Source organism: Anolis carolinensis, chromosome 3 (assembly GCF_035594765.1).
Source record: "Anolis carolinensis isolate JA03-04 chromosome 3, rAnoCar3.1.pri, whole genome shotgun sequence".
NCBI lineage: Eukaryota > Metazoa > Chordata > Lepidosauria > Squamata > Dactyloidae > Anolis > Anolis carolinensis.
Window position 1 is genome coordinate 25,828,876 of NC_085843.1, and position 27,128 is coordinate 25,856,003.

A 27,128-nucleotide genomic window follows, 5' to 3' on the forward strand; every position below is an offset into this window, starting at 1 on the left:
TAAGCCTACTTGTGTCCGACTCTGGGAGTTGGTGCTCATCTCCATTTCTAAGCCGAAGAGCCGGCATTATCCATAGATGCCTCCAAGGTCATGGGGCTGGCATGACTGCACGGAGCACCGTTACCTTCACGCCGAAGTGGTACCTGTTGATCTACTTGCATTTGCATGTTCTCGAACTGCTAGGTTGGCAGAAGCTGGGGCTAATAATGGGATTTGAACCACTGAATTTTAGGTCAGCAAGTTCAGCAGTTGAGTGGTTTAACCCACTGTGCCACCGGGGGCCCCCAAGTAGTAACATAAGTGGTAACGTGGGAAAATATTTGGGTTTCTCCATTCAGGTTTGTGCATTGGAAGTCTCTCTGCCCCATTTTTATTTTTTATTTTTTTTCGTGTCAGGAGCAACCTGAGTCGCTTCTGGAGTGAGAGAATTGTCTGTCTGCAAGGACGTTGCCCAGGGGACGCCCAGATGTTTGATGTTTTTATCATCCTTGTGGAAAGCTTCTCTCATGTCCCTGCATGGAGCTGGAGCTGATAGAGGGAGCTCATCCGCGCTCTCCCCGGGTGGGATTCGAACCTGGCAGCCTTCAATCAAATATGTGAATAGTCAACTTAGCAAAACTCAAAACCACAAATGTGAAGGGACGACAGTATATACTCATGTAGAAGTCAAACTCATGTATAGGTCAAGGTCAGGTTTTGGGGCCAGAAATATGGGTTTTTCTATGACTTGTGGATAAGTTGAGGATCCTTCTGCAGAAGCGAAAGCAGCAATGCATTTCAGGGAGCCAGCCATCCCAGGCACTTTCCATTCATGTATTTGAAAAGGTCAGAAGCAGTGCTGTGGCAGAGAGAATAGAAGGCATTGATACTCCTCTTAGGTTCTCCCAAGGCAGACTGCGCTCTCACCTTTTGCCACTCTGTTCAGAGAGGGCTCCTCTTTCAATAAGAGTTAAGGTACAATATTCACATAGACTCTTGGGTAAGCCGACCCAGGTTTTGGAGCTTTTTTTTGGCTAAAATTTATAGACTTGCACAGTATGTATTATGTGAAGATAGAAGCCCTATCTCAGTCATGGATCTATTTCCAATCTGTTTCACTGGACAATCCCCAGTTCTAAAATGACAGATGGTGAATCTGCTTTTTCAACACTCCTATTTTCCTTTCCTATCGCCACCCTCCCCCCCTAAACCAGAAGATGATAGTTAAATAACAAGGATTTATCAGTGCCCTAAATGAATTAAATTTTCATTTAGAAAGTACATTAGTCTCCACCCCCCTCACCCTCCCTGTCTCTAAGGAATGGCCAGAATGAAATGTGTTTAGGTCAATAATGCTTACAGCTCATTTCAGGAACAGCTATTAATTTTCTTCTGACATCTCTTTGATCAGAAACCAGGAAGCCAGATGTCTCTGTCATTGGCCTAGGATGCTCCCTGTGTGCAACTCAGAAATGTGGTTGCACTGTAATTGTTTTTCCAAGGCACCAGATCCCATCTGATCTTGAAAGCTAAGAAGGATCAACTCTGGATTGTACTTGTATGGAGACTAGCAATGGATGCTGTAGGTTCTGTTTCAGAGGGGGGAACTGGCAAAACCACCTCTGAATATCCCTTGCCTAAGAGACCCCTATGCCATTTACGGGGTAAATTCTCCAAACTCATAGTTTGCCTTTCATTTTAATTTTGTCTGAATCCTTTTCTGTGTGGTCTCCTGCCTTTCTGCTATCTGTACTATAGTAGAGTCCTGCTTATCCAACCTTCACTCATCCAACTTTCTGCATCATCCAATGCAGTCTGCCTCCCGCCCGGATCCACAGCTGTTTCTCTAGGCAGCAACGCACAGCGGGCCAATATGCCTGACAACAACACAAGTGCAACCACATTCCCAAACAAGTGGCAGACTTGTTGCAAAACATGATATTTTGGTGCATAATTTGTAAAATCATATCATAATTTGATGTTTAATAGGCTTTTCCTTAATCCCTCCTTATTATCCAACTTTTTCGCTTATGCAGCGTTCTGCCGGCCCGTTTATGTTGGATTAGCGAGACTCTACTGTAACACACTAACCCAGTGGCGAAGTGTGTTAAAGCACTGAGCTGCTGAACTTGCAGACTGAAAGGTCCCAGGTTCAAATCCTGGGAGCGGAGTGAGCGCCCACTGTTAGCTTCAGCTTCTGTCAACCTAGCAGTTCAAAAACATGCCAATGTGAGTAGATTAATAGGTTCCGCTCCGGCGGGAAGGTAACAGTGCTCCATGCAGTCATGCCGGCCACATGACCTTGGAGGTGTCTACGGACAATGCCGGCTCTTCAGCTTAGAAATGGAGATGAGCACCAACCCCCAGAGTCAAACATGACTGGACTTAACGTCAGGGCAAACCTTTACCTTACTGTACTTTCATGGATCTCCATTGTAGGCTTACTTTTAAATGGTCCACAATTTAGTACTAAATGTTCTGTCCTCTTTCCACCAAAAGAGAATAACATCTAGACCAGAGGTGGCAACTTCAGTCACTCAGTCCTCTCCCTAGAACTGCTGCCATTATACAAGAGGACTGACTCTCTTCCTGTGGTGCAGTTTTCCTTGAAAATTATCCCTCCTTGCATGGCATTTAAGCATTTAACACCTTCCATTGCCACCAGTAGATGTGGATTTTTAAAAAATTAAATGCCAAAATAATAATAAAACTTTATTTATATGCCACCCTATCTCCCCAAGAGGATATACATAGTGACTTTCTAAAAGTGTTTCATTCTATAACCCCTTAAATCACATTCTCTCCAAAATGTGCTAGTCAGGCATAAATTAAAACTCCCATTAGTACTAATGGAAGCTTTCACTTGTCCCCTATCTTAATCCATGGAGAAAAGCAGGTAAGAAATAAATTATGCTCCATATCATTGCTGCTACAAGTGCTACTTACAGCACTGGCTCCCATTGTTTGATCCTCCAGGTGTTTTGGATTTAAACTCCCAAAATTCCAGACTGGTAGTTAAACTGATGAGATTTCTGAGAGTTGAAATCCAAAACACTTAGGCCCCTTTTATACTGCCATATAGTCCAGATTATCAAAGCAGATAATCCATATTATCTACTTTGAACTGGATTATATGAATCTACACTGCCATATAATGCAGTTCAAAGCAGATAATCTGAATTTTATATGGCAAGTGTAGGAGAGGCCTCAAAGGACCAAAGTTTGGGAACTGCTGACCTAGAGCTAAGTTGATAGGTTGGGTGTGATTTGTTCCTAGAAGGTTGAGGGAGTGAGGAGTGTGTTTGGTACCTGCTTTTTCATTGATAATTCATGGGTATCTTTCTCAGTTTATACTGAAACGAGGTGAGAGCCATCAAATGTCCTCCTAGATCTTTGTCCTTATTGGCATATATAAATGCTCATTCAAGTGGGTAAAAGGAGGAGCTTATTCCTCTTTACAGCAAGGCACCAACTCACCTAAAAAAGCAATTGGAAGCACTTCTTGATTCCACAGTTCTGGATAATTTCCATTATCATTTTCTTGAGCAAAGTACTGGAGTTGTGGTGATCTCCCAGCTCTTAAGTGTTTAATTAAATCCATTAGATCAATTTGAGCTGATCTTGGGCTTAGTTAAGGTATAGGGATTCCCTTCAGTTGCCTTAGTAGATGATCTGTGGTGAACACAGACAGAGGGAGTGTCAATCTTTTAGTTCTGTTGCTCCTTTCAGCAATATCATTGTTTGTAGTCTATCTCTGGGTCATCTTTCAGGGATGGGATTTGGTAGCACCATTTTCCAGATGCTAGAGATGCTCCATTTCTTGCTTAGAGAGGCAAACCTAGAAATTGATGCTGTGGGATTCCTATTTTTGCTCCCTTAGCTGTTGGCATCAGGGGTTCATCAGAGTTCTGGTTTTTTCCCATGCTATTTAACACACCCATGAAGCCACCATAAAAGAGATTACCTAGAGTTTGGAGACTGTTTGCTACTACCATGCCGAACAAAATCCGTTTGTTCTTTTTTCCAACTAAATCAGGAAACGTTGTTTAGCTTTGAACTGTTGTTTGGTGTCAGTAGTGGAATGAATGGATGAGAAAGGTCTCCAAAAACTTCTACTTGACTCAGAATAATTGTGACTAAACAGAAGCTAATGCTTGTTACAGGGAGTCTCCTTGTGGAGAGAAAGACTGGGATATAAATAAATAGTAATAAGAATAATGATTATAGTAATACGGTAATAACTACCAGTGTGTTTCTAGCATAATTCGGAGTGCTAGTTATGGTTATAGAGTCTTATGTAGCTTGGTAACAGGTTGTCTGAAGTACAATAGCCCACCATATGAGCTCACCCAGGCTCTGAGATCTTTGAAGGAAGCCCTTCTTTGATCCTGCTATTCTCACAGGTTTGTCTGTGAGGAGCTTGATGTGAACAAAGTCCTTGATGGCTTTCTTTCCTAGGCCCCTTCTACATTGTTGGATAATCCAGGTTATCAAAGCAGAAAATCCACATTATCTGATTTGAACTGGACTATCTTAGTCTAGCTTTTACAAACGGGCTTTTCTTCATCAATGTGATATTTGTTGTTGATCGCTGTCAAATGTTCTCCAACTTGTGACTACTCTATAAATAAAGGACCTCCCAAACACAATGTTATTAAGAGCCCTGTTAAGGTCAAACTCAGAGGCATGTCTTCTCTGATTGTGTCCTACCATCTGTAGCACAGTCTTCGTGTTTACCTCCTGTCTCCCACTTTACCAGCCATTATCACTTTTTCTGATGAGGGATTTCATCTCATGACATGCCTAAGTATAGTAATTTTTGCTTCTAGGATCCATTTATTTATTTTCTGATTTGGTGTTTGGTCCAATTAATCCTAACTTTTCTCATGTTCCATGAGTGCTGCTAGCATTCAGTGTCAGTAGGACATTGAATCCTGTCTGGGTTTGAACTGCCCAAGGTGCTGAACCTATTTGGGCACTGGAGTTTCATACTTTGGATGGCTTCTTTAACATTTGTTAAAAGTTGAAATAGATTCCTTGTCTCATTAATATGGATGTCATCACTGTTTATGGTTCATCAGAAGACAATTCCAGTTACTTGCGCTGTGTTCCTCCTACCTAGGAGCCTCCGGTGGCCTAGGGGATAAAAGCCTTCTGACTTGAAGGTTGGGTTGCTGACCTGATGTGATGACCCATGGGCCTTGTAGTCCTGCTCAGGACATTGTAATCCCTGATGAAGAAGAAAACTTGGGTTTTTTACCTTCCCAGTCAGAACTGGAATCTTCTCAGCCAGATCTTTCCCAGGCAGATCTGGGAACCTTGCACCTGCAAGAAAGTTGTGTCCCAGAAGTATGTCAAACAAACCCTGAGCCTACATCTCCCGTGTTCTTGCGCCGTGAGTTTTGTAAACAACAGAGGGGTTTGGAAGCAGCTTCGCGCAGGAGTGCTAGAATTGCAGCTAAGAATGTAGCCAATTAAGACTGCTTTCCGTGAGAATCTTTAGGGAGTCAAACATCTGGTCCCAGAGTTTAGCTTTCGTTTCTGGTTCCCAGAGAACTGCTTCGGCGAGAAAGTTAGACTCTATATAGGTGTTTTACCCGCGTAGTAACTTCGCGGAGTCAATTCGTCAGCCTCCGGAGCGAGTTGTGTCTGGACAGCGCGCTCCGTTTCAAGCCTCGTTCCTGCTCAAGCCTTGCCCTGCTTTCCAGCCTTCGCTCCAGTTTCCAGCCTTTGTTTACCTACGGACCTTGCTTGTTTTCCAGGACTATACCTTGCCTTGTATCACGGATTTTACCAAGTTATTCCACGGACCTTGTTCTTGTTCCTTGTTACCTTGTTCCACGTTTTAAGCCTTGCTTCAAGTATCAAGTTATTTCCTAGCCTTGCTCAAGTTTATGGACTAAAGGACCTTGTCATCTCCCCTCACTTTGCCTGGCAAAGTGAGTGTTTCGGTTATTGGATTACAACTTTGGAACATAATATTTCATATTGGACATTGCTTTTTTGGACTAATTTTGACCTTTCCTGAAAGGTCTGCTTCTGAACTAACTTTTACATTTATTTTTATTAATCTTATATATTTCCTTAATAAAGATATTAGATAGAATCTGGCCTCTGCGTATGGTTATTGGTGCTCTGTAGCCTGGGTCGTGACACCTGAAGGCTGCCAGGTTCGAATCCCACCCGGGGAGAGCGTGCATGAGCTCCCTCTATCAGCTCCAGCTCCATGCGGGGACATGAGAGAAGCCTCCTACAAGGATGGTAAAACATCAAAACATCCGGGCGTCCCCTGGGCAACGTCCTTGCAGACAGCCAATTCTCTCACTCCAGAAGCAACTCCGGTTGCTCCTGACACGAAAAAAAAAACCTGGGAAAAAACCTTGATGGTTGGAAGAGCTTTTAACAAAGAAAGCAACACTAAATCTTAGGTATTATTCCATTTCCAACAGTTCTTACCCTAAGGCCACTATTGGATCAGACCATTCTCCTTCCAATTTCCTTACTGTTTCTCCTCCTTTCCTCTTCCCCCAAGCCTGATGTTACATAAGGAACATCAAACAGAGGGAGTGTTAAGACGTTTCCTGGGGACTTCAGTAATGAGTCAGTTTGCTTTTAGCCTTTCTCTTTTCCTCCTCAAGCAGGTGTCACCACTGTCAGTAGTAATTAGAGCAGAGTTGGGGGACAGCAGCAGGATCCAACCCATCAAAGGGAATTGCCATGAAAGAACCTTTCACTGTTTGTGGCTTACATGCTCTTGAAGCAAAGGCTCACATGTTTTCCAAGTCGCTATTCGAGTGATTGTTCCTTTTCTTTTAGCAAGAGACTATATATATTAGAGAAAGAGGGGGGGAGAGAGGGAAGAGAAGAGAGATTTTTTGAAAGGAGAAGAAAGGGGGAAATATTAGTAGACAGATAAAAGGGGATGCTATTTGAGATAGCTGCATCATTGGATTGTGCAGTATGACTGACCATGTTTTTGTCAGTCATGCTCAGCACTTAAAACGTGGGGAAAGGAGTGGAAGGCAGGTAGGTTATGTGACTTCCCATTTTACATTGTTTCTGATTTGCACAATCTTATGTCTGTGTGAGTTTCTCCCTAAGAGGATATCACCTTGTACACCAAAATGCAAGTTTTTATTTCATGTGTGCTGACATTTTAAGACATTTCTGTTAACCTCCGGAAGCCATGATGAAATGTCAGCCTGAACTAAAAATATTGGGGTTGATTGGAACAAAGTTCAAATTGTTCAACCACTGTGGGAGATAGAACTTTAGCTTCTCTTGTATTAAGATTTTGGACAGCCTAGAAGGGAATTTAGCCCAGCTGCTAGAAAGTGGATCTTAAAGAAACTAGAGTGATCTTTAGCCTAACAGAAAGCTGTATGTTCATCTTTAATAAAACATTCAGACAAATGTACATTTGTAAAGGGTTTTGACATTCATTTGTTTAAAGCAGTTATCAGATTTATAGTACACAGGTACTAAAATTCTGTTATTGCTGTCTATCAAGTTTTATCTGGTGTCCCAATGACAAACTTATTGTGGGAGTTTCTTGTTATTGCCTTCCTCCAAGTCTGACTTCCCAAGACCACTCAGTAAGTCTCCATGGCTAATCAGGGAGTTGAACCCTGGTTTCCTACAACATCATACTTTCTCTTGGAATGTCATACTCTTGTTAATTTTTTGCTGAGTAAATTTCTCATATGTGGAGTCCTTTTCTGTGTTTTTCACAGTTTTAGAATAGCACCAAAACAAATCAATTAACAAGCCTATATACATGTTGAGCATCCCTTATCTGAAATCAGGGCCGGCCGGAGATATTTTTTAATGGGAAGCGGGGGTGCTGAAAAGCGCCCCCGCCACCGGCCCCGCCTCCCGCGCCCTGGCCCCGCCCAGCGTGCCCTGGCCCCGCCTCCCACGCTGCGTGGGAGGCGGGGCCAGGGCGATTAGTGAGGGGGGCGGGGCCACAGTTGGCCCCGCCCCCCCGCCCAGCGTGCCCTGGCCCCGCCTCCCACGCAGCGTGGGAGGCGGGGCCAGGGCACGCTGGGCGGGGGGGCGGGGCCAGAGTTGGCCCCGCCTCCCACGCTACTCCCGCTTGCCCGTCTGGCCTTTTCTAGCAGGCCAGAAAGCAGCGGAGGTCCCTCCAGGCCGCAATCGCGGCCTGGAGGGACCTCCGCTGCTTTCTGGCCTGCTAGGAAAGGCCAGACGGGCGAGCGGGAGTAGCGGAGGCGGAGCCAGCTCTGACGCCGCTCCCCCCCCCGCCCAGCCTGCCTTGGCCCCGCCTCCCACGCAGCATGGGAGGCGGGGCCAAGGCACGCTGGGCGGGGGGGGAGCGGCGTCAGAGCTGGCTCCGCCTCCGCTACTCCCGCTCGCCCGTCTGGCCTTTCCTAGCAGGCCAGACTGCAGCGGAGGTCCCTGTAGGCCGCGATTGCGGCCTGCAGGGACCTCCGCTGCATTCTGGCCAGCTAGAAAAGGCCAGACGGGCCAGGGCGCACTGGGCGGGAGGCGGGGCACCGTCAGGGTGGTGCCCCGCCTCCCGCCCAGCCTGACGGCGCCCCCCCGGGCCTGCGCCCGAGGCGGCGGCGTCAGGTGCCTCAATAGTGGGGCCGGCCCTGTCTGAAATGCTTGGAAACAGAAGTGGTTTGGATATTGGAATTTGTTTCTTGGATTTCAGGATATCTGTGAAATGACAGAAATCCAGGCATGTGCTTGGTTCTAATTAATCCTTTCTGCCATTTCACAGATTCTCATGTCTCTCTCCAGCCTCATGTCTCATTAGTGTGCTACTTGTGTTGTATATGATATGTGAAGCTGGAGAGAGACTGAGGATCTGAAAGACTGAAACTATAAGAGATCTCATACTCAGGGTCAGGAGGTACGAGGGTTGAATTAAAAGTAATGCCTCAAACTTTGTTACTTGGGTTTGGATGGGAATATTTTAATAAATCAAATGCAGAAATAATCCTTAGAATGTGCTCTTTAACTACCACTATTCACTTTTCCACATAATCACCAGACAATTGGATACATTTCTGCCAACGATGAATAAGTGTTCTGAAGCCGTCACGGAAGAAGTCAACACTCTGTTTCCGCAACCAACGTCTCACAGTACCCATCGTGCACAGATCTTCCGATAGCCAAGCAAAGTAATAATGTGACCCACGTGTTCTTGTGAAATGCCGATTATGCTTGAAATTTCTCTCTGAGTGATACGAAGATGGTCCTGAAGCAATCTGTCAACCTTTTGCTTGTGAAACTCAGTGGTTGCAGTCACAGGATGTCCATCTCTGATGTTCCCACCTCAACATCTTTAAACTTACTCTCCCAACGACAAACAGTACTCACATCAACACAATCACCATAAACAGCTTGCATTCTCTGATGCATCTCCTTTGGAGTGACACCTTCTGCTGTCAAGCATTCAATGACTGCATGTGCTTAAGTTGCATTGACCGACCGTCTGTGCAGGGTTTCATACTTCACACTTTAACAACACAACCGCCAAATGGAAATGTAGAGGAGAGTCTACTGAACAAGCAAGTACCTGCCGCATACCAATACTACCATCTGTTGGGGAGTTACAAAGGTGGACGCATTACTTTTCATTCAACCCTTGTAATACAGTACTGTACAGATCTCTATGAAGCTCACAAATCACCATTTTCCACCTTGCAAACAAAGAAGTAGTAGCACTGCCACAATCCCCATCAAAAAGGCCAAAGTGGGTTCCTGGTGGCAAAAGGTTTCAGATTTTGATTCATTTTAGATTTTCAAATACTCAACCTGTAGATTAAAAATGTTACTCTGTTGTAGAGAGGTCATGAGATAATGTTGTTATCTTAGCTACACATGCATATATGTGTATAATTTCATGGTTGCCCTTTAACACAAGTGGAATATGGAGGACTAACTTTAGTTAATTTCTCTTACGACCATATCACACGCAGCCCACCCATCCCCGGTCCGGTGCCATTTTGCCAGCAAAGGTGATGAAACAGACATGCAGGGGGAAGCATCGCCCAACCAAGGCAGAAGTGTGCTGGCTCCATTGGAACCAGTACAACACAAGAGCCTTCCTAATTTGGTGAGGAAGCACTGGATGTTGAAGGACTTGATATGATGGGTTGACTGCCCATCCATCACTCAAGTGGGTCAGAAGCATCATAGGATGTAAAATAAATTCCTCATGTGATGAGGTTATTAGAGTTATGGTGAAACCAAAGTTTCCTTCACCAGCCTAACTAAGATATTCTGTCAAGATGCTGAAAAGATGGACCTTTTCTACTAATAAAGCAACCAGCTTTTGTACATTATGAGATGGGTCTCATGTTTCTTCTGTAGATTCTATTGGATGGTCCCAAGTTTCTACTTATTTATAGTCTTAAGTAAAACATGAAACGTAAGGGGGAAAGATGAAAGGAGGAGGAGGGGAAGAAGAAATTAAGTTCTACCGTAGCTAGGTCCTAACATGATGGAAGTGTGTCTCCTGCTCCTCATCTCCCTCTGTGGCAAAAGTAGTAGCATCCTTTCCTCCATCTCTAGACTTGTTAAGACCATACATGTGTTTTCCCTTCTGGCAGTTATGTGAAGAAGAGCTTTCCAAGGGATCCTATTAACAGCCCTGCTCGGGTCTTGCTATGGCTTTTGTGTGTCAAATGGTGTGATAACAAGAGAGTTCTAAATGATTCAGTAAGTATGGTAAAACACTGTTTGGGGGTGAAGATAGATGCAGTATTTCAAGAGCTGGTCAAGCACATTCTTTGTTCTTGTGGCCCAGCCTTCCCAATTTGTACATGTGCAATGAATCATAAAACGATCTAGTGGTCTTCCTTCTTATTTATCATCATCACTCTTAGTATTAATATTTATATTCTACCTGTCAGTTGCAGCAACTTCCAAGATGGATAACAGCCTACAAAAGAAATGAAGGCATCAATTTAAAACATGGGAAAATTTAATCAGATAAAAGTGTTGGGAGATCAATACAGTTGGAACAACAGCAATCAAATATTTTGCCTCCTTGTCATTCTTCCATTGATTTATTTCAAGAAAAGCATGTTTATATAGTCATTCTTTATTTTATATAGCCACCCTGAGTCCCCTTGGGGAGAGAGGGCGGGTTAAAAATAAAATATTTTTATTTTATTTTTAATATTGATTATTTTGGGCCAAAAAAAAAAAAAAAAGAAATGCCGGCTTACTGGAGAAATTTCTGTAGGATCAAATTCCTCAATAGCAAGATAGCCACATTTCCCTTCGTTAGACTGGAATACTCAAGCTGCAAAGCAAAATTTGATTGATGTTGAAAATAGTAAAACATATCTAGGCCACTTGCAGCTCTTTCTGTAAATATTGGGCAGGCTCCTTTTGTGACAGTTGGCTGTTAGATTGGTTGTCATTGGGGAAGAAATACCATAGTTTGCCGAACCCCCAAAATTTGCTCTGTAAATGTAGAAAACCTTCTGGGGCTAACATTTGGGTGGAGTGGAAAACATCGTAAAGGAGAGAAAGATGGTTCCAGATATTCCACCAGATTAATGTTTGATTTGGCCCATTGCCTATACTTAGCTTGAGCACAGAAATAAATCTTGTGATTTTGTTGCTTTTAGTCTGTGTATCTTTAATGTGCAGCCCCCGGTGGCACAGCAGGTTAAACCACTGAGCTGCTGAACCTTTTGACCAAAAAGTCGGCGGTTCAAATCTAGGGAGCGGACTGAGCTCCCGCTGTTAGCCCCAGCTTCATCCAACCTTGCAGTTCGAAAACATGCAAATGTGAGTAGATCAATAGATACCGCTCAGGCGGGAAGGTAACGGCACTCCATGCAGTCATGCCAGCCACATGACCTTGGAGATGTTTATGGACAAAGCCGGCTCTTTAGCTTAGAAATGGAGATGAGCAACAACCCCCAGAGTCACACATGACTAGACTTAACGTCAGGGGGAAATCTTTATCTTTACCTATCTTTAATGTGCAATCATTAGAAAATATCACTTAGCTTGAACTTGAGGACTGATTACTTTTCTCTTATCAAAGTGTTCCATTTGCCTTCACAGCAAAAATACATTCTGGAGGAGCCGTTTGCCAGGAACCAGCTGAGGATAATTGCTGGACGTGTAGAGGAAACCCACCACAATGAAGCACTTCCTGAGGTAAATCCTATACCTTCTTTATATGGTGTAACCTTGTCTTATGACTTGATCCAGTTCTTAATACAAGATATTTGCATGCATATATTTTTAAAAAATCAGAATTTTGCGCCAGTAATTTTCATTGGAACAACTATACTATATACCTGGTTGGAACTGATAAAAGCTAAACTCCTTGACCTATTTTTTGCCTCATTTGTCCCTTTGAGTTTTCGGGCAGAATTCTAAAACACAGGCTTCCCAGCTACTGGAAATTTTACTTTGCACCTACCTCCATTGCATTTTGTAATGTCTCTAGGGACCGTGTGATGATTTCTAAGATCTATTTTATAGCCTTTGGGATTAGAAACTTGAAAATGAGAATGAAAGCTTCTTATCTTAGCCTAGTCGCAAGATACTGAATTTTAAGATAGAACTCAAAGCTGAGAGGTTCCACACTGGGCAAAGCACAAGGGCAGATGTCTTCACTGTATCTGATTGTGATTCCCAGGTTGTGCGAGTCAGCTTTTGTATGATATTATTTCTAGCACCCACTTTTTGCTTGATATTCAAGCAGTGCTTCTTGTAGGCCAGAGCATGATCCAGGGTAACTCCCTGGTATTTTGGTGTACTGCAATTCTCCAGTGGGATTCCTTCCCAGGTAATCCTCAAAGCTCGAGATGCTTGTCTGTTCTTAAGATGAAAAGCCCACGTCTGTGTTTTAGATGGATTAGGAATCAGCTGGTTCCCCCTGTAATAGCCAGTAAGAGCACCTAAAGCTTTTGATATCAGCCAGCATGCCAACACCTTAAATCAAGAAATAGTTTCCTAAGATCTACAGAGATACTCACAGGAACACCTCAGCAAGTGAGAGTCCAAAAGTTGCAAGCCAAAACCCAGAACCTCAAGCCAAAAAAATGAGAGACTCCCCCCTGGGCACACAGAAGACTGGGCGACTTGAAAGGCTTTTTTTTCAGGACCTCTAATAAACAAGGGTCCCCATCTATTTAGAGTCCCTAACTATTAACAAAGCATTTTGTATGCTTTCATCACACATATTATGTCAACATCTCAGGAACGCTTGCGTTCTCAATTTGCTTTGTTCTCTGTCAGTGGCTTGACACAGCAAAATCTTAGGAGCATAGGATGTTTCCTTATTCGGGGTCAGCCTAATAGTCCACCAAGCACAGCATTGTCACTACTAAATGGCTCAAGGCATAAGGCCATATTCTTCGTTAATCTTACCTGGAGATAATGTGGATTTAACCTGGGATAATTTGCCTCCAAAGCATGGGCTGACCTGTCTTCATGTTCACAACTTCTTCATGTTCACAACATGTTCATGATTGACTCAGATTCCTCCAAAGAACTGATCTGATCTCACAGTTTTTTTTGTACAAACCCAAGTTTTGGGTTACTCAAGACTTTCTGCTTTTCAGCGGCCCAGCAGGTGGAAAAGGAAATCTTACTGCTATTGTTGAACAGTTATGAGTTGAGAATATTTGCCACTTTGCTACAAATGACTTACCCTGTTTCCCTAAAATAAGACATCCCCAGAAAATAAGACCTAGTAGAGGTTTTGCTGAATTGCTAAATATAAGGCCTCCCCCAAAAGTAAGACCTAGCAAAGTTTTTGTTTGGAAGCATGCCCACCAAACAGAACACCAGAGCATGCAGGATCGGTAAATGTACATACCATAAAGTGTTGTACATGAAAATATTGATAGTAACAAGAAATTCTTGATAGGATTCACAGTTGTCTGGTTATGCTGGTTTAGGATGACAACTACTATACAGTATATAATAAATGTATACAAAAAATGTGAATTCTTCTTCATGGAAAAATAAGACATCCCCTGAAAATAAGACCTAGAGCATCTTTGGGAGCAAAAATTAATATAAGACACTGTCTTATTTTCGGGGGGAAACGGTAGAAATCTGTCAGTATGCTCAAACCCACCTTCTACTTAAATGTATTGCTCAGTGCAGACTATTACTGTATTACTGTTCTATATACAGGTAGTTTCCTATCCTCTGCTCTTTTTATATTGCTCCAAAGCAAGAGGAAAACCCCATTTTTGTTCTAGATTGCTTTTACTATTCCCCTAAGGCCCATTCTCATTCTCTATATAGGTTCAGTATCCCTTCTTCAAAATGTTTCAGAGCAGAAGTGGTATGTATTTCAGATTTTTTTTTCCAGATTTTGGAGTATTTCCATAAACTGATATCTTACAGATGAGATCCAAGCCTAAACACAAAATTCATATCTGTTCTGTATACAATTTATACACACAACCTGGAGATAATTTTATACACAATGTTTTTGATAATTTTGTGCATGACGCAAGGTTCGTATCCATTGAACCATCAGTAAGCAAACGTGTCATTATTTCAATCACCCATGTAGACAGTGTTTGATTTTTGCTGTATTTCAGATTTCAGCATTTCAGTTAAGGGATCCTCCAACCTGTACTATACTATTTTAAAAACATTATGTAGGTGTGTAAGGCCATCTAAACAAATGAACTTTGTAGATTTCAGTGAAGTCATGCAATCTTCAGCTATGTGTAGGCAGGTCTCTTTCCCCTTATGAGATGTAACTATTGTAGCAACTAATTTCAATAGATTATGAGAATGATCACTTCTTAATATTAATGGTTTAAGAGCGAACATGTGCTGTGTTAGTAAATCCTTGACTGGAGATATAGAAGAGTGGCAGTTTGTTTAGATCGCATGCAGTATTACTGATCATGGCCAGTTTCTTTTCCAACTGCAGCTTGAATTGATTATGCTACCACAGCTCCGAAAGGAAATGCTTTTCTCCTTTTGAAAGCGTTTAAAGCCATTGTATGTTGTGTTCCTGCTGTTGCTTGGGAAACAAGCTGGGATGATCGTGGCAGTCTGGTCTCTGAGGCTCTCTCCATGGTGCTGTTGACTGCTAAATTGTCTCAGTCCTTAAGCAGAGCTGTTCTACTTCTTGATTTATTTAGAAGGCACCAGGACAGATCAAAAGCCTAGCGAATGGGGCGCATTGGGTGGGGGGGGGGGGTGTGATAGTACAGAAGTAACAATACAGGAAGCTGTAGATTATGCTTAGCAATGTAAGAGGATGCCAAATAGAGCATAAATATGAATGCAATCCTGTAGACCAGTGTTTCTCAAACTCTGCTCCTCCAGGTGTTTTTGGACTTCAACTCCCAGAAATCCCAGCCAGTTGACCAGCTGTTAGGAATTGTGGGAGCTAAAGTCCAAAACATCCAGAAGAGCACAGTTTGAGAAACTCTGCTGTAAACTATGACTTCACTATGTAACATGATTTTTGTTTTTCCGGCCTACACAAAAGGCTAAAAATGGCATAGGAAAGATTAAAAATGGCACATTGAAAGGTTGAAAATGGCAGCCACTAAAACAAAGTTTTTGGAGTATAACAACTACTTTCAAAATACACAATTAAACAGGAAATAACACTTTCAAACCAGGAACAGAAAATGTTTCAAATGTTGTTAAATAGTGTAATTATTGTGGATGTAATCAAGGATACATTTTTCTTCATTAATATACATATTTTTACAATTCCTCAAACCAGAAACTTCCAGTGACTTTGCGGTTTCTTTAAAAAAAAGTGGAGATAATATTGATAATTTTTAAACAAAGTAGCCACTCTGTATGTAGCAGATAAATGCTGAGAACACAACCGTGTGGTTCACATCCCTGATGAAATTAAGGAACCCATTAGTGAATTTCTGTATAAAGAGAACAGATTGAAGTGATTTGCATTACTAGTGTGTATGTGTGTTCAAGCAAGATGATTGGGTTGAAGTTTTTAGCATATAATCTGAAATGGCTTTCAAATAAATCTTTTTGAGTGACAACGCCATATGGCTTCCAGTAATCATCACTGCAAGTACTAGTTGCAGGTTTTCACTCTGTTCTAACAATATCTTTATAGTTCTAGGGGAGAAAAAGAGAGAATTTCCACTAGGAAGTTTCACCTTCAGTTGATAGAATTATTACAAAAACAACTTCATCTGAGGGATGGGCTTTCCTACTACACGTTGGCCTGGCTCTTCATCTTGGCCTTGTCACTGCTCTCATTGAGCTTCTACTTAATGCTGAGGTCTGCTTGATGCATTTAATCTCTGTTATTGGCTTTCTCTTGCCTTCAGAGGTCCTTGAGTACAATCTTCTAGAAAGATACTGGAGTCCACTTTTCTATCTTTCATGGACAAAGTAGGTTTTAAGAACAGTCCTCATATGATGCGGAAATGGTGCCATATTCTCCTCCTTTCCTGTTGCAGTTAGAACCTGAGAAGTTCTTCATTGAGACAGTGGAAGTCAAAAACCTCTTCAATAAACCTCCCAAACTTGTGGAGAAAATTAGTCCTAAAGAAAGTATTCACAAATAGTATTGCCAGATGGAAAACAGTAAAGCCTTCCGGTATCATTAATATATAGAAGAGAGGATTTTAGCAGGTGTTGCTTGTCATGGAACCAGTTAACATGAGAGTCAAAAGTTGTGGGACAAGATGAGTGGGATTCTTGGAGAGCTGCATTGGGAAGGCTGCAAGTATCATCTTGCTCCCCTGCTGACTTAAGTGTCACACCTTCCAAATTTCCCTCTTGAGGGAGAAAAAGGTCTCCTTAGGCAAGTAAATTGTGCTTACTGCTAATTTTCCTACTGAAAAGATAGTGAGCATTCCCGCTCACCAGTTCCCCCTCCTACCAGGATTCCCTCAGTCAGAACCAAAAAGTACAGAACAGATAAGTTGCAACAAAGTGCAATTTATCATGTACACATTATATCTATGATGATCATGCTTCAGCCTGACAGAAGACTTGAACTGTTGACTAGCAACTTCCTCCATCTTTCTTCCCCAGTTGTTATTGACAGCTTTTCAGACTGATAATAGGGCACTGATGGTGTATCACATGTACTGTTTTGCATGACAAATCCTTGAAAAAATGGCTTTGTTTTGTCTTACATACTATGTAACCCCTACATCTGCGAAACTTATTTACATAGTTTCACTTATCTACAGTTTCACTTATTCAATTAAGATCTTCTGTATAAGCTACACCTGCTTCTCAGTATCTCTGCTGTACATCCCATTGAAAATAATAGGGTTCGCAATTATCCACCCAAAGTGCAAGAATTGCCCCTTGCGAATATGGGGGCGGTGCTGTTGATCTTTGTCTGGTTCTCAAGCATCCTTGCCAATTGTTTAACATTATATTAATATAATTAAAAGGATAGAATAAAATGTAACAAACACAGCAATCTCATAAAACTCAGCAAAACAGGAAGCATCCTAGAACAATCTGTCTAAAACCTTTGTCATTACCTTCTTCCCAAACTATTGGAGGTTTTTGTACTGCAAAACAAACTGGAGGCTGACAATAGGGTGCATTATTGTAGAAATAATGCAATTTGATACCACTTTAACTGCTATAGAATCCTGGGATCTGTAGTTTAGTGAGGCATCAGCACTCTTTGGCAGAGAAAGATATAAAACTACAACTCCCATATTCCCATAGCATTGAGTCATGTCAGTTAAAGTGGTGTCAAACTGCATGAATTCTACAATGTTGGCACACCCTCAGTCTTTATTTAGCTTTATAAGGATTGACTAGATGCATGGGTTATTATGTATTATTTTGTAAATTGACGTAAATATATATTTATATTTATTTGGTATGTAGAGTTGTTATAGAGTTAGAAATAGTAATTTTATGATAAGGATGCATTGAAGTTTTTTTCATCTTGGAGCAATAATGATATACGGAGTGATATACTTTTAGCAGGTATAAGCTGGGGGTAATTTTAGTAATGTTTTATTGTAATACGGTTATTTATCATTTTTAAAGGCTATTTGGAACATTTGCCAAATATCAAAATTCTCATTACTCAGCTAGAATTGGTTTGTATTCATCTCTGCTATCATGTATAAAACATCATATGCAAATATGGCATGTTCTGTAAACTCAAATATGCAGTCTTCCTGTACCAGGTTTCAGGTGGAAGGATTGCGGATATTGTTGTGTTCCAAACCTAGCTGTGGTATTTGTTCCACCTACATGGTTTTAGAGCACCAAAAACTATTGTCTTTTCACGTTGAATCTGCTGGTTGTCTCTTGTTCCCCCATCAGGTCTTTAAAGGCCCAGCAAATTTCCTTGCTAGCTCTGATATGTATTCTGCTCACATGTAGAGAAATAAATCTCTGAGGCTGTTGAATCACAATCAGCCGCAGACTATGGAGCAGCATTGAATGACTTTACTCTGATATGAACTCTGGTTGCTATGGTGCTTCTCTTTATCTAAACTCATGGATAAATAAGGGGAAAAACATGTTTGTATCAGAGAATATAGCTATTACTTGATACCATTCCAGAAAAAAATGAGGATCTCAGAAGGATATGGGAAGATGGAAACACCCGTTCTTTGTTGTTGTGATATGCAGGGCACGTATTTGCTGGCCTCTTTATCAGCAGGATCATGTAGAAGCTGTAAAAGCCCCTAGATCTCATCAGATACCCATCTTTACCAGCTGTTGAAGCTTAGTTTGAATTTATAAAAGGTTCATCTACACCAGAAAGCTCCTGGTTACTAACTGAGGCAGAAATGAAGCTAATCGGAGTGGCATAATGAATGTGTATGGTTCAGCAAACTGCATTATACCAGTCTTGAGCAGACGGCGTGATTACCTTGTCTGCCGCTTCCTCCTTAAGGCTAAAGCTCAGCTATCACAGAGTTGTGCTATAGCTGTGGGGGTTGGCAGAGTTGTATCCAAGCATTTAGAATCATAGAATTGGAAGAAATCACAAGGCCATTCAGTCTGACCTCTTGCTGTGCAGGAATATGCAGTCAAAGCTCTCCTGACAATCCACAGATATATAAACCCCACTTGCCAACAGACCTCACAACCTCTGAGGATGCCTGCTATAGATGTGGGCGAAACGTCAGAAGATAATGCTTCTGGAGCATGGCCATACAGCCTGGAAAACTCACAGCAACTCAGTCTTTGTTTAAAAATCTCCAGAGACTGAATCCCCACCATGCTCCAAAGCAGTATATTCCACTGTCGAATAACTCTTACTATCAAGAAATTCCTCCTAATATTCCAATGGATTCTCTTTTTCTGTAGTTTGTATCTGTGGCTCCATATCTTAATCTCTGGAGCAACAGAAAACAAGTTTGCTCGCTCCTCAATAAGACATGTTTAGATTTGTTTTGTTGTGCTGTTCACAATTCCCTTAGCTTTATAATGTGATAGCCTGAATTGAAAAATCCCATCCCTTATATCAAATGGTAAAATTAATGTCTGCTTTTTAGATTTAAAATACAGTAGAGTCTCGCTTATCCAACCTTCACTCATCAAAAATTCTGTATTATCCAACACAGTCTGCCTTTTAGTTGTCAATGTTTACAATACATTGCAATGTTTTGGTGCTAAATTCATAAATATAGTAACTATTATGTAACGTTACCATGTATTGAACTGCTTTTTCCATCGATTTGTTGTAAAGCATGATGTTTTGGTGCTTAATTTGTAGGCTTTTCCGTAATCCCTCCTTATTATCCAACATTATCCAACATTAGGCCAAGGCTGTGGCGCAGGCTGGTGAGCAGCCAGCCAGCTGCAGCCAGCTGCAACAAATCACTCTGACCAAGAGGTTATGAGTTCGAGGCCAGCTCGGAGCCTATGTTTGTCTTGTCTTTGTTCTATGTTAAAGGCATTGAATGTTTGCGTTTATATGTTTATATGTGTAATGTGATCCGCCCTGAGTCCCCTTCGGGGTGAGAAGGGCAGAATATAAATACTGTAAATAAATAAATAGACATTTTCACTTATCCAACATTCTGCTGGTCCATTTATGTTGGATAAGAGAGACTCTACTGTGTATATATTTTCAAGACATGGATAATGGACTTCTTGGATATATAATCCATAGATACCAAGCTCTGACTGCAAACGTGCATCTGGGCATCACTTCTGTAATAGAAATTTAGGCAGATGATGTCAAAATAATATGGAAATAACAGGGATAGATTCCTACATATAAACACAGAAGAACAGATCAACATGTTTTAGCAAACATTTGATCAAAAAGAACCGTTTTCATGTGTGAAATGAAACAGCCAAAGCAGTTTTAATTTTTTTTTAAATTTCTATAGACCATTCAAAAGCTTCTTCCAAAATGCATTCTGGGATAATAATAATAATAATAATGATAATAATAAACTTTATTTTTATATCCCGCCCCATCTCCCCGAAGGGACTCAGGGCGGCTCACAACAGGGACAAGCCCGAAAACAACAACACAAGACATTTGACCAAAAACATTCCAACGATTATTATTATTTGTCTGTCAGCAGTATACATAATGTTTCTATGAGAAGGTATTCCAGAGAATGGGAGGCATAACTGACAGGGCTCTGTTAATGTGCATTTAGGGACCTCAGTTGAGAAGAGAGTTGAACAAACTAGCCAAATATTTTCTGATGGTTGGGTAAGGATGACTATGTAGAGGAGAAGATGGTTCTTCAAATAGTTACTTTTATATATCATAGTGAGCACATAATCTTTAGCTGCACAAGATAAAAGCTACATACAGCTGGAAGAATTAAAGCTTCTTAAAAGCTTTCATGATGGGAATCAGCTTTTCCTTTAAGTAGAGCGTCTAGGTTAAGAATCAAGTTCGGGTCACTTTGGGTTTGGAAAGCAACATGTCACTTTTGCTCTAAAGCAGAGATGGTCAATTTCTAGGTTTGATGGGGCGCATATATTCCACACTACAAATCCACCTCCACCCCTGAAACCCTCCACAACCTCTCAAAATTTAGCTGTACTTGTGGCAGCTCCCATGCAAAGAAAATGCCAAGTAAAAACTGATAGTTCATCACTTATTCTACTTTCCTACATAGTAGCTGCATGCAAATAGCTGCCAAAGAGAGCCCCCAGTATACAATACAGAACATATTTTTCCTTTCCAGGTAGGAGGATACAAGTACCATAACAGATTTTAGTCACAGAGGTTGCCATTGATGACAAATGAGGGAGTGGATCCGTATACAGCATTTGTATTGACTTAAGTCCTTGGGTTCCTGATGTATGTCCTCATTGATATATGTGCTACCTATGGAAAGATTCAAGCTGTAGGGAGGATCTTCTCTCTTCATATAAATGTGTGCTCAACAACTGGAAGACTACTTTAGTGTGAGTGCTGCCTGGCATAGTAAAACAAGTTAATAAATCATTTTGTCCCCTGAATGAACTTTGTTAAAGCCCATTTCCACCATCATCCTGGCAGACAGCCACAGATGCAAAGAGAGTGCTTAAAGGTAAAGGCATAAAGAGATCTGCAGTTGTGTTAGCTATGTGTTCAGTCATTTTTGCTCATTGTGGTTGGTAGTAGGAAGCATTTATCTCCCTAAGAATTAATTATGGAAGTGGACTGAAGAATCTTCCAGAATATTGAAGAGCTAGGGTTTAATATTTAATGTAAAATGCTGATATCAAATAGCGAAAGAGGCAAGGGAGAGATTGAACGTCCGTACGGATTCCTTCAAGCCAAGATAATATCTCATCACCACTTTGATTTATCCTTGTTTATTTACTTAATTTATATTATATGCCATTTTTGTCTCAGAGTGGTACCCAAAGTGGCTTCCAAAAACAGTAAGTTAGAAACATGTGCCACAAATGTAAGTTAAATTATATACATTATAAGGAAGTTGGAAGATATATGAAACACATCCACTAAGGAACAATTCCTGCTTATACATTAAAAACTTGCTTTAATAAAAAGCAGGTATAGGCAGTATTGGAGGGTCCCCAAGTTTATATGTGTTCAATTTTCCATGAAGTTCCATACCTCCTCATTTTTCCAAGGCTAAAAGGGACCAGATAGTTTGTTCTTGGTTTTGAAAAAAGCTATCTCGGGCTTCCTTAAAGATATGTGAAAATTGGGAGTAAAATAACTTGAGAAATGTATCCCCTTGAAACCTATGGAGTCAGTCAGTCAGTAGCCTTTATTTCGGTCAACAAACCATTGGCTAGGATCAAGTTACAGTACAATGATGGAATACAACATTTTAGTAATTTATGACATTGCATTTGGCTTATGGTTAATAACAAGTGTCTCCATTTTCTATTGGTTATTTGGCTATCTTTATGATCTAAAACAAAAACTGATTACCGATTAGTAAAACGTCCCCTAGATACTCTTTGTTACACTCTCAACACTTTTTTCATGAAGCACTTAGGCTTTTTGCCGCTGAAAAGAGAAATCTGGCCACCTGCTCTGTTACCCTTTTGTCAAGATCAGACAGTAAATAACTGCAGTACCAATTTAGGGTTCTCCCTGGCCATTTAGTTAGTAGAGGGGATATTAACCTTAGTCTAACATCTTTGTAAATTGTACAAATAAAAAGTACATGTATTACAGTTTTGACATTACCCTCCCCACAAGGGCATGCTCTGTTTTCATATTCAGTGCCTTTGTATCTACCCTCTAGTATGGCTGATTTGAGTGCATTAAATCTGGCCCAGCTAAAAGCAAGCCGAAATTTTGGAATATTTAAGTTTTCTAGATATTTAGCACCTCCCATAGAATCAAATGTTAGGCCTAGAGTCAATGGGGAGCATGTGGAGTCATTGAGGTCTGTTTGTCTATGTCACTAATTCGTTCTGCTAAGATCTTCACAGTCCTTTTATACTCAGAACACCTCAGTATGTTCTCTGAAAGCCCCATCTGCCTAAACTTCTCATATGGTGCTTTAATTTGGTGGGATTTGAAGAGGTGTTTTTGAATCAAATGTATATGTCCTGCTTCAGGTCCTTTATATATCCTCTCAATCCAATATCCTAGGGCCCTTCTCCAAGCTGTTGATTCCAATGAGGCTGTTCCTGATTCAAGTCTTTAAAACAGCAGATGGGACACAATTGGGAACAGCGAACAGTTTTCTAAGGAATCCTGATTGAACTTGTTCGGCTTTAGATGAGAAGCCTGTGATCCAAACGGGAATTGAATAAAGTAGCTGGGCTGTTACCTTTGCTTGGAAAACCTTTATTGCAGCGGGGATATATTGACCACCTTTTGTGTAGAAAAAGCGTATTATAGCTTTACTACTGAATAAAGCATTTTGTATTGCCATTTTTGATGACATCCCCAGGAACCTGAGGCCTGAAAGGTCACCCCTAGGTATTTAAAGGAAGAAACTTGTTGTATTAAGTTCTCTCCTATATACCAGTTGTGTCTGGCTCGCTTTTTGAGAATATCATGATTTTGGTTTTACTATAATTTATCTTTAGCTGATTTTTCTCGCAGGATTCATAGAATGCCCTCAACACTCACTTGAGTCCTACCATGGTGTAGGATATGAGGGCAGCATCATCTGTGTACAACAATAGGGGAATATTGGTGGATGAGATTTTAGGGGGATGTCCACTTGGTAGTTAAACATGGGCGGCCAAGTCATTCAGGTATAAATTAAACAGAATAGGGGCCAGGATACAGCCCTGGCGCACCCCTCTATTGACAGCTATTGGTTTTGAGAGGTTGCCTTGTATACCACATCTTACTTGTGTTGTAGTGTCTGAGTATAAGCTCTTGATCAGGCAGAGCAACCTTTTGTCTATTGTGGTCTCCTGCAGTTTTTGCCACAGCAAATTTCTTGGGACTGAGTCAAACGTGGCTTTTAAATTGATAAAAGCAGTAAATAGTCCCTTGTAGGGGTGTCTTTGGTATTTTTCAGCTAGGTGGTTTAGCGCAATACAGTGGTCTATGGTAGACCTCCCTTTTCTAAAGCCTGCCTGTTCCTCACCTATTACTTTTTCGGAGTCCAACCAGTCTAGGAGCCTGTTATATAATTGGCGAGTATAAAGTTTTCCCACCACTGAGAGTAAGCTGATGGGATGAGGGGACTCCAGGAGCATCACATAATTGCCACCCAGTGGGGTCTTTAAACATGAATATTTGTAGTTTAGTGTGGACCTGTGATGTCTCATGGGCCATGTAGTCCTGTTCCTAGTACTGTTGTGACAGATGAAGAGGAAAACTTGGGTTTCCCACTGTTTCTGCCAGATTTGGAGCCCTTGCAGCTGCAGGATGTTTGCCCACAAGAAGACAGCCAAACAAGCCTTGAGTCGAAATCTCCCCCATTTTCTCGCCGCCTTTATTATAATCAAGATAGACACGCGCGGGAGGCGACTCGCAGAAGCGCTCGGATAGCTGCCAGACAATTAGATGATTAAGTCTATTTCCCTTGGGAAAGTTTAAGGAGTCTTGCATCTGGACAGTATAGGTTTCGGTTCTTGTTCCCCAGAGAAAGTGTGCTTTGGCGGGAAAACAAGATCCTATATAGATGTTGGCCACAAAGAATTCCTTGCGGAGTCAATTCGTCAGCTCATGGAGTGAGATCGCGTGTAGACTACGTACTCCAGTTCCCAGCTCCTGAATCAAGTTCCCAGCTCCTGAATCAAGTTCCCAGCCCTGCCTTGTTCCACGGATCTCTATGGACTCAGTTCTTGTTCCACGATTGCCTTGTTTCTAGTTGGACCTTGCCAAGCCTCAAGTTTTGTCTTGCCTTGCATTTTAAACCCACGGACCCTGTTTCCCGGATTCCAGCCTTGTTTCCCTTGATCCGGATTTACCTTAAGCCTCAAAGACTATGGACAGTTCCCCACACTATTGCTTGCAAAATAGTGTGTGTTTCGGTGAAGTGGATTATAACTTTGGACTTTAATATCATATATTGGACATTGTTTTTCTGGACGATATTTGACCTTTCCTGAAAGGTCTACTTCTGAACTATATTCTACACTTATTTTTATTGACTTTATATATTTCTTTAATAAAGATATTAGATAGAATCTGGCCTCTGTGTATGGTTATTGGTGCTCTGCAGCCTGGGTCCTGACAGGACCAGAGCTGAAACAACAGGCACTGAAATGCTGGTATAAATTAAGAAATCAAAGATTTGGCCAAAGATCGTGCTCTTTCCTCTGTATTGCACATATTGTATCTGCTATTTTTCATAGTTAAGTATTAGTTTAGATCAGTGGTTCTCAACCTGTGGGTCCCCAGATGTTTTGGTCTTCAACTCCCAGAAATCCTAACAGCTGGTAAACTGGGTTGTTCTGAATTTTTCAGGCTGTATGTCCATGTTCCAGAAGCCATACAGCCCAAAAAACTCAGAACAACTCAGTGATTCTGGCCATGAAAGCCTTTGACAACACAGCTGCTAAACTGCCTGAGATTTCTGGGAGTTGTAGGCCAAAACACCTGGGGACCTATAGGTTGAGAACCACTGATTTAGATACTGGGTGTGGCAAATTCTTGTTTGAACTGCAGCTACTTTCTAGGAGGATCTGGAAATTACAGTCCTCTACAGGCTTAACTTTAGTAGATTTTATTAGTCACAAATTTGATTAATATAGTCTCTCTGGGAACCTCCATAGAGATGTTCTCTAAGGTTACTTATGGTTTTCCCATTTTTGCAGTGGGCCTGGACCCCTAACCTCTACAAATGAGCAGACCTGTTGTAATTCTTTCATTCTCTTTTTTGTGGTGATAAAGTTTGCCAGGTTCAGTGGATTTGTTATCATACTTCAAATATAGTTCAAGCAGTGAACTTGTTGATGCTGACAACCTACTTAACTACAGTTAAGAAGAACCGTGTTAGATGAGTGGGTGGAAAAGGTGGACTTCTCGCCTCATGAGACTTGTTAAGAGACTGTCCTCTTCCCTCTGCAGAACTTGCTCCAAAAATGCTTGTGATTTGTTTGGATGGCACTTAAAAAAATAGCCATTATTTTGTAGGCTTACTTAAATTCATCTTAAAAGTCTAATCCATTTCATGAATAGTATGCTTTCATTGCAGGATTTCTACAAGCAAGAATTTGTTTTTGTAAAAATGACCATTGAAAAGATACCAGACTTAACTGTACTTTCCATTCTTGTTCCTAAAGAAGATCATCCATGCCATAAGTGTATCATTTAAAGGTATCCACCAAATGAACATTCTCTTACCATAGATACCTAGATGAAATATAGTTCTTTCTTAGTACATCTTCCGTAAGTTGTGTATGGCCTGTAATTGCTTCTTGGTGCTTTATTTGTGATTTATTTTCTTCTTACTCCCTGAATTTTGACTTCTGTCTAAACTTGAATAAGCCGTTAGCCCAGTCCTATTCATGTCTATGCTTACTTAGAACTAAGAGCTTCTCAACTAAGTGTGATTTGCTTATGAGTACGTGTACTTTGAGCTGCAGCCAAAAATTGAGTGTTGGACATAACTTTTGTAGGAACAAGATACAAATCATCTTGTTTGTTTACAAGCCAGAATTGCTAAAATAAAACAATCCTGTTTACCATCTATAAGCAAATAAGTTTGGTATTGATGGATGTAGTCTTCTAATTATAAAATGAAAGTGTAATTGTGTGGTCTTCTAGAGGGTTTTGGACTGCAACTCTACCTGGCAAAGCCATTGGTGAGGAATTTGGACAGTTCCAAGATGTCTGGAGGGCCTCACAATATTCATCTCATCACAGCAACAAAGTCAGCCAGAGCATTCCTGGGGTTCAACAGATTTCAACGCCTGGGGTGAACCATGCCAATTAAAGAGAAATATATGTGCATAAAGTGGTGTCAGGCCTCTTTACATGTAAGGTGTTTAAGGGGATTGCAAATATATTTATGGTTATCTGGAAGTAAGTCTGATTTGTCACAGGGGAATGTTGTCATACATACAAAATCCTAACGTTTTATTAGACACTCTGGGATCAAATAGGTTGAATTCCTTCCTTAAAGGTTGTAGTTTGGGGTACATAGAGCTATTGTGCTAACAAACTGCAGAATTAACATAAATGTAAGCATCTTAATTTGTATAAATCAGTGCTGCTCCTTGTCCTAAAAATAAGAAAGCTATATTTGCAGCAACGGGTAGAGGATGCAACCAGAGATGTTCTAATTAATTTACTTGGGATGTAATTAATTTAGATAGTATTTTGAATCATAGCA

General features: G+C 41.1%; 1 protein-coding gene across 2 annotated transcripts in view; it reads left to right on the forward strand.

Annotated features, from left to right (window-relative positions):
- elmod1 (ELMO domain containing 1) overlaps positions 1-27,128 on the forward strand; it is a 66,587-nt gene that overhangs the window by 11,308 nt on the left and 28,151 nt on the right. For both annotated transcript variants that reach the window (XM_062974602.1, XM_062974601.1), the window contains one exon: positions 12,034-12,129. In XM_062974602.1, coding sequence (XP_062830672.1) covers positions 12,113-12,129 — 17 coding nt within the window. In that variant the 5' untranslated portion in view covers positions 12,034-12,112. Of the gene's footprint in view, positions 1-12,033; positions 12,130-27,128 lie in introns of those variants that run through there.